This window comes from Limulus polyphemus, unplaced genomic scaffold (assembly GCF_000517525.1).
Source record: "Limulus polyphemus unplaced genomic scaffold, Limulus_polyphemus-2.1.2 Scaffold4254, whole genome shotgun sequence".
NCBI classification, from domain to species: domain Eukaryota; kingdom Metazoa; phylum Arthropoda; class Merostomata; order Xiphosura; family Limulidae; genus Limulus; species Limulus polyphemus.
The window spans coordinates 52945-61977 of NW_013669864.1; the positions used below are offsets into that span (position 1 = coordinate 52945).

Consider the following 9033-nt stretch of genomic DNA (forward strand, 5'->3'; position numbering starts at 1 on the left):
GAGCATGTTTGGTGTGACGGGAATTCAAACCCGCGACCCTCAGATTGCGAGTCGAGCGTCCCCTAACCATTGCTACTAAAGACTAAGGTAACAAAAACCAAATATCATAACGAGCCTTTCTGAGCCCGGGCCTGGGAATATAACCCCAATAGCCCCCGCCTTAATCCGCCCCTGCTCGAGCTGGGGACTCTTGATTTTGACAACTGTGTATATGGTTGTATCTAATTATATAAACTAAACACGTCGGGTCAAGAGAAATGAAATAAACGAGGGTTAGACAATAGAAAATAGCTTCAACTATCATGCCAGCTTGAGGTATCTATGGATGTAGAACCTACAAATTGGTGGGGATACATCGTCCACCATATTTAACCTTTGTTTACATGTATAAGTATGAGAATTATAAGAAAAAAAAACATGCGAGTGCTTGAGGCCTCATCTATATCACCTTTTACTGATTGTAGCCATTTGTGAAGAAAGAAGTCAAAGAAATTAATCACAGATTTGGAAGTGTTGTTTAAATTGCTTCGGATTTATTAACATGTTAACGTATACATCTGCGCCCCCCCGCTAGAAACCGGGTTTCGATACCCGTGGTGGGCAGAGCACAGATAGCCCTTGTGTAGCTTTATGCATAATTAAAAATAAACGTATACATCTATGTACATTTATTACCAAAATTCCCAATTTGTGGTGAATTAAATAACTAAAGGAAATGGTTCTATTTCAAAAATAAAGTTGTGGTGTTAGAGATTTCCAAAAAACATCACACTGAAAGTGAATAAGGGCGATAATTCGACACATAATTGTAAAAAAAAACATCAACAACAAAAAAACATGAGTGTATGCTGAAGAACAGTAGAAAGAGAACTTATAGCGCTACAAAAAATAGTCCCCTTTTTCGTTTGCTTTTTAATTTTTTTCTGTAACAGAATACTTAAAAAAATGAACTTATGGAGGAGTATAGACGACAAAATTCAATACCGTACCACCGCGATTCGTGTTTATGTATTGGTAAGACGAGATAAATTACAAACAACCAATAACTCATCACATCCCCAACTTTCTGTAATGTTATCTGGTGAGAATGTGTTGAAAGTATATATCTAGACGATATCTATATATACACTGTTGATAAGCAAAAAAAAAGGAACAAGGAGGAACAAGGAAAACTAGCTAGACATATGGATATAGGGACAAATATAAAGAAAACAGACAGACAGATATATAGATAAATGGGCAGACAGACAGAAGAGCAGATAGATAAACAGACAAAGATGCAGACATAATTTCCTCGAAAGGGGCCCGAAGGCCGCCTGGAGTGGTTACCTGCTTTAACCACTCGCACCACTATACAGTAGTGTGTTGTCTGTCGGTCAGTTAGTAGACACTAAAATGACGTCAGATAAGGGGCACTTAACGTTGCAATTTGTACTGTCGTGACATCAGTAAAACGTGCGTATACTATGAATCACGAGAAGAATTATGCAACACGGCATGACATATGAACTTTAAAAGCAAGAAATAAAAATATTTGTTACTCTTAATTTTGGTTTTATTTACTCTTAAAACAGAACACTTTGGGGGACCCTGCTGAAGTACATCTAGTAATTATAGATTTGGTTTACACCTGTCACGTTTAAACAGTCATAGTTTTAGCGGATGTGTGATTTATAGTAAACCCCTCGTCGAAACAGATGTTAACAAAATAATAGCTGAAGCGCACTTTGCCCAATCTTGTTTTCAAGAACTTACCGCGTATTTGCTGAGTGAGTTGAGAAACTATACATCTAAAACTATCCCCTATAATGTACCCCGGTAAACAACAAACACTTATAATTTCCTGCGTTACTTGTTATTCTGCCGTGATATGTTTAACGTAACTATAAGCGCGTTGCATTCAAAATATCACGTGAGTGGCAGGCGAGGTTGTTAAGGAACGCTGGACCGAAAAAGGGATAACTTTATAGAGAGAGGAACATCAAAGCTTGTACATAAGTAAATCAATGTTGACGCGTCTTTTTAAGATCAAAGTGTCTTTTTGACGTAAAGACATTATCGAGATCAATTTGGTAGTAGTGTTTCTTGTAAAGTTACTTACAGCCATTACTCATTAGGAAAGCTCGTATGATAATAGGCGAAAACAAATATAAACCTATCATACGTGCCTAATTAAAACTTCGTGCTGTCGTGTAACGTTCAAAAACCAGTTATAACCGGATAGAAACCCAGATAGCTAGATGAACAGACAGGTGGTTAAGGCGCTCGACTCGCACTCTTAGGGTCGAGGGTTCGAATCCCCGTCACACCAAACACGCTCGCCCTTTCAGCCGTGGGGGCGTTATAATGTAACGGTCAATCCTACTATTCGTTGGTAAAACAGTAGCCCAAGAGTTGGCGGTGGGTGGTGATGACTAGCTGCCTTCTCTCTAGCCTTACACTGCTAAATTAGGGACGGCTAGCGCAGATAGCCCTCGTGTAGCTTTGTGCGAAATTCAAAACAAGCAAACTATAAAAAAAACACTTGGAAGGCTCCACCTGTAATTAGTGAGATTAATTCCATTATTGATGTTTTTTATTATTATTATTATTTTCTATGTATATTATTCATTTCTTAGGTGACCTGTGTGTAATCGCTAGGGGGTTTACCTTTTAGTTCAGTTCATAGAGTAATCTCCTGGCGTGTGACAGGGCTCGTCTACAAATTCAAGGCGGAGAAACATATATATCGTGAAAAATAATTAAAACACTGGTTAAAAAAAAACAATAGTCATGGACCCACAAGTAATTTATTGTATAAAGAGTGTAGAAAAATATTTATAAAAAGATGCAGCTAGAGGCGTTAGGGTTAAGGTAGATCTGCGTTCAGACCCATGTCTGTTTAAAATAAGAACCCTAAAACAATGTCTGTTTATAAAAAAAAACCGAACTTATGTCTACTTATAACAAAAATTCCGAACCGATGTCTATTTAAAATAAAAACCCAAACCCATGCCTGTTTAAAACAAGAACCCCAAACACATGTCCAGTTATATCAAGAACTCCTAACCCATGTCTGTTTAAAAAACAAGAACCCCAAACCCACGTCTGTATAAAAAGAAGAACCCCAAACCCATATCTGTTTAAAACAAGAACCTCACACCCATGTCTGTTTTAAACAAGAACCCCAAACCCATGTCTGTTTTAAACAAGAACCCCAAACCCATGTCTGTCTAAAACAAGAACCCCAGCATTGCCCTTTTCACAAATTCTATTTAAACATAAAAATGTAAAATGTATTAAATGCGCGATGCCCACCACAAGACTCGAAACTTACATTTTATCATTATAAGCCCTCGAGCTTATCGATGAGCCACCGCGAGTGTAGGTGGGAGAGAGAGTGGGTGTTTGTGGAATAAGTTTATGAATCATCTGTTAAATCCAATTACTTTTACAAATGAGATCATTTCGGAGTTTTATTCATCAACCTTCTCCAATAACTGTCTTTATTTGTTTGAAGCACGGAAACATTTCTGTGTAAAGACAGATATTATGTTACATCAGTCGTCAGAACTATAAGTAATGTAATTATACTATGTAAACGATGCTAATCGCCAGAAGTAATTGTATTTGTTTTTGTATCGCGTTGTCTTTGTGTAAAGTAATATTGGTTATACTATAATTAGGTTTCTTACGACAATAAGCTCTAAACATTACCTTTAAAACGTATTCCCGAACTTAAATTCTACTGAATTAGCTTATAATTATGCATTTATCATTAGGAATGAATGACTTTACATTAATTATATAATTAAAAAAAGATGAGACAGCACATCAGGTTATGGATGCACATTCAAATCCTTAGTTTCAGTCTTAGGCCTTAAGCTAAAAGGAAGGAGGCGGCTAATCAACAGCACCCACCGTCAACTCGTAGGCTACCCCCATCTGTCTGAATAGTGAGATTTGATCGACACTCAAAGTGCGGAGCGTGTTTTTCGACCACGGAAAGAAGCCTGGCATGGCCTGGTGGTTTAGGGCGCTCGACTCGCAATCTGTAAGTAGTGAGATTGAATCCCGTCGCCGAACATTCTCGTCCTTTCCGTCGTTGGGACGTCATAATGTGATGGTCAATCCCACTATTCGTTGGTAAAAGAGTAGGCCAAGATTTGGTGGTGGGTGGTACTGACTAGCTGCTTTCCCTCTGTAGTATATCACTTTAAATTAGGGACGGCTAGCGCAGATGACCCTCGTGTAGCTTTGCACGAAACTGAAAACACATAAACAAACAGGTCGAAAGCGTCGTCTTATCTCATTTTTTAGAACTTGATTTACTAAACATATTTTGGTATTCTCTGTGTCTTGTGATAATGGTATTATACTAATCAGTTAAAAGCAACGAATGTACTTACAATTTCTCTCCCACTCAGCCCCACCCATAATGCATCAGCAAGTGTTGCTTGTTGTGGCTTAAAGAGGGCGTTTATGACCGTACGAAATAACTTAGACAAAATCTAAAAGGATTTTCTTTTGAAAACTGCTTATTTGTTTGTAATTAAGCCCAAAGCTACACAATATGCTATCTGTGATCTACCCACCACGGGTATCGAAACAGTCTTGAGCATCCCACATTCAAGAAACTAACACGTAGTTTGATTAATTGTATCTAATTACGGGGGTCTTGAACATCCCACATTCAAGAAACTAACACGTAGTTTGATTAATTGTATCTAATTACGGGGGTCTTGAGCATCCCACATTCAAGAAACTAACACGTAGTTTGATTAATTGTATCTAATTACGGGAGCATCCCACATTCAAGAAACTAGCACGTAGTTTGATTAATTGTATCTAATTACGGGGGTCTTGAACATTCCAAATTCCACTGATTAAGTTTAGTTACATGATTGTAACAAGTCGGTTTGGAAAGAATCACCAAAGTGAACATTGAAATATACACACCTCAGTAGACTGATTTGGTTAGCTGGGCGAATAATATAGTTCAAAACTTACAATAAAGTACAATAGTTAAAAAAAGAAGCGATGCTCATCAGACACGACGCAGTGGGATGTGACACACCTGCAAATTTTGTTACGTTGTATATACACTGGTAGCCGTGTTAGATTTCCGAACCAATAAAAAAGTTGATGACATCTCAACCACATTACACCAATCAAATGCAGCTTTTCACTCACTGAACAATTGCGATTGGAAGGCCGTCCCATGTGGTCGTTAACATCGTAACTTTCTTTTCGCAAGAGAGTGAGCGCGTGTCTTTAGCACGTGCTTAAATCAGCCATACCGAAATTCTTGACGTTCACAACATACCTGGCTGAGCGACTAACAACGTCAAACACGTTTCACCTAAGTACATTGCAGCTCTGTCAAGAAGCCGAACTTACAGTGAGGTAAGTAATAGGTACGTTATGATGGTATTTTTGTAGCCTACGTAAATAAATAATTATTATTCTCGTTCTGTATAATTAAAGAAATTTAGTTGTGCAGAACATTAAAGACAAAAAAAAACTTAGATTACTGACAGGATAACACGACAGTAACAACTGCTTGAAATACTAACCTTACTGGTCAGCGACTACCAGATCAAACGCTGGTGGAGCTAGCTTGTTATCATAAATTTAACACTTTATAGTTGCGATTAATGACAAATTAAATCACTTTTAATTATTCATTTTATCCATTACTTAGGTCGTAGTGTAATATTTTTGTTACTTGCATTCCGAAAATAATACTGGTTATGCTGTTGTGTAGCTTGTAAATATTCTATGAAAAGCACAGAAGTGGTCATCCTTTGGTGAGGTTTAGACCAACAGAAAGTTCGTGTGTTATTAACATTCTGTGAACGTCAGACTAAACTGGTCATCCTTTTGTCATGTCTAGTTCAACAGAAAGTTCGTGTGTTATTAACATTCTGTGAACGTCAGACTGAGCTGGTCATCTTTTGGTGAGGTTTAGACCAACAGAAAGTTCGTGTGTTATTAACATTCTGTGAACGTCAGACTAAACTGGTCATCCTTTTGTCATGTCTAGTCCAACAGAAAGTTCGTGTGTTATTAACATTCTGTGAACGCCAGACTAAACTGGTAATTCTTAAGTCAGGTTTAGTCCAACAGAAAGTTCGTGTGTATGTATTTTTTCATAGTATTTATACGTTTTCTACCACATTTTAACTTTTACACAAACGAACAAGCGTGCATAATTTCGAAAATAATATCCTACCCGATTAAGCACGCTTGATATTTACGAAATGTAAAACGTGGGATATTTCGTTATTTTTCACAATAGTTCTTACGTTTATTTTGGAACATATACGTTCATAAAAACATGCAAAATAATATACATACGCAGTTTAAACTCGAGCTAACGTATTTTAAAGAAATGTAAATATGCGTCAAAGATGGAAGTACAACCTACAAACTATTAGTTCGCAAACTTAACTCTGACCCCATGGGGGAGTCATTCAAAGATATCTTAAAGTTATGTGTAGCCATCCCTAATATTTGATGCGGCTTTGAATAAAATGACAACACTCTCCCTCCAACTATTAGCTTCTATATAAACCAAGCAGGTTTTCAGAATTTGTAACCCTGACTTATATAATATATCCGTAATATCCGTTAGTCTGTTGATTCAACTATACGTCTGTCTGTATGTACGTATGTCCCTCTATCGATTTGTCTTTACATATGTAGTTCCATGTGGTATAATTTTTTGTTTTATGTTCAATTTCTTTCCAGAAATAATTTGTCCAAGAAACGTCCACGATATTACAGGCTTCCGTTTGATTACTTGTTTTTATGTTTAACCCTAAAGAAGTACATTCCCATGGCTTCGGGTACAACAACAAAAATAAAATAAAATGTGATACATAAATAAATACGTTTTGGCTTTAGATGTTATAAATGGTCTTTAATATTGAATGGCTTTCCTCTTTTTTTTTAGAGTTTGTTTTGCCAGCCTCTTGATTTTGTTGGTTGGTTGTTCTGTCGATTCGAACGTTATAAGTAAGTTTGCTCATAAATTTAAAGTACAAAAACGATCATTTGTTTATCAACTCAAATATCAGATCACATTTTTAATACCGCTATGGACAGATATCTCCATCCCCCGCTGTGGTACAGCGGTAAGCTTGAGGAGGGCTTATATATATAAAATCTAGGGTTCGATCCATACAAACAAACTGGACGAATAGAGTGTTAAATGATTGAGTTCTAAACATCATGTTAGGTTTGAAATATAATTGTTCATCATTTGGTAACGTTTTTTTTGTTCTAATCTAAATCATTAAGTTGCAAGGTTTTTTCAACGAACGTCCGCGTTTACATATTTATTTGTGTTTTTTTTTATATAATATCGAATAATAGACTAGGCCTAATGCCATAATATTATTCACATATCAAAAGTAATTAAAAAGGACTCAAAAAAACACATAAGGGTTACATAACCATTACCATTAAAAGGTGTCTGACCGTATTTCTTTGGTGTGGTGCCCCAAGCTGTGCTGATGAGCCTTGAATAGGCCAAACTTCAGTCCACAACAAAGAGTGGAGTGAATGAAGACTTCTACCTTACAAATATTTTAAAAATATTTATATACTATTAATATATATAATATATTAATATATATATACTATATTAATATATATACTTATATTTTCAAGTTTATCTTTGGGGAAAATGAAAGAAATCCATGATATTTCATCGATATTGTTATGACAGTTACATCCCTAGTAAACATTATTGTTGTTGTACAAAAGGCAAGTACTACAACAATGGTAAGTTTAACACTTTGAAAACTCACAGACTATGTATTTTATTAGGGTTATAGCAGCCGGACGTATCTAAGCGTTTCCACAAGAATTGTTAACGATGTTTTCTCTCTTGATGCCAATCCTAATGATGGTGATGACGTCACCACGACCAAACGTCGTTGGTTGGCCGTTGACGAGGGAAAAACACACCGAGGTTTGTTGCGAGTTTATATAAGACTATTTAAATTTTATTTATTTTTCGTAATAGCATTCTTAAAAGCTTTTAATTAACGTAATTAACATTTGAAGTAGATTCATGTTAACTCAAAGAGAATTACAGGTTTATCTTCCTGAGCCAAATCCTTACAATTACTGTTTTCTACGCCTAGGGACATGTAATTTGGACAACGTTCCCTTAACATCTATCTAGTTGGCGTGTAAGATGATAGGTATAACGTGGCTCATCACAATACGGACTATGTTATCTGATATTTCCAAGTAAACTACTTCTAGGTGAATAAAACCCGAGTTCTAAATCCATTTGCGAAGTTGGATAGCTTCGGATGTTCTTCCAGTGAAAACGAGCACTAGAAAGACGTACATTGTAAACAAAATATACCACATGTTGTTTATACACTAATTTAATTTAATTTCAACAAACTTCGAATTATTTACTATAATTAACCAAATGTTGATAAAATTACAATTAAATTGTAATAATAATTTCAATTACTTTCAGTTAATATTTTATTAAGCTCTTACACCAATATATATATATATATAAACATTAATAATTATAATAATTATACCAACTTTAATTATATTATATAGGAAAGTTTGACTCATCTTGTAATGATAGTAAATTACCCCCAAAAACGTTGTAATAATAATAATTTAATTAAGAGAATAAAAATAATAATAATGATCCAGATTAATAAGAATCAAATAACTCTATCAGTTTAGAAGGACGGGAATTATATGTTTATGTTGGAGTTATAAGATCAATTCCTTAACGTATACTTTTAATATGTCCTGTTATTATATGTATATGTTGGAGTTATAAGATCAACATCTTAACGTATACTTTCAATATGTCCTGTTATTATATGTATATGTTGGAGTTATAAGATCAACATCTTAACGTATACTTTTAATATGTCCTGTTATTATATGTATATGTTGGAGTTATAAGATCAATTTCTTAACGTATACTTTTAATATGTCCTGTTATTATATGTATATGTTTTACAACAATTATATAATACTCTTGTCACAACTGCTCTTCAT

The 9033-nt window shown here is 35.3% G+C and overlaps 1 protein-coding gene across 3 annotated transcripts in view; it reads left to right on the forward strand.

Annotated features, from left to right (window-relative positions):
• Nucleotides 1-2394: 2394 nt before the first annotated feature.
• Nucleotides 2395-9033, forward strand: part of LOC111088692 (protein giant-lens-like) — a 15216-nt gene continuing 8577 nt past the window's right edge. Inside the window, exons 1-2 of one of the 3 annotated variants that reach the window (XM_022399500.1) lie at nt 2395-2400; nt 7854-7960. In XM_022399500.1, the coding sequence (XP_022255208.1) occupies nt 7865-7960 (96 nt within the window). In that variant the 5' untranslated portion in view covers nt 2395-2400; nt 7854-7864. Of the gene's footprint in view, nt 2401-5303; nt 5397-7815; nt 7961-9033 lie in introns of those variants that run through there. The other 2 variants (XM_022399498.1, XM_022399499.1) reach the window with 2 other exon arrangements.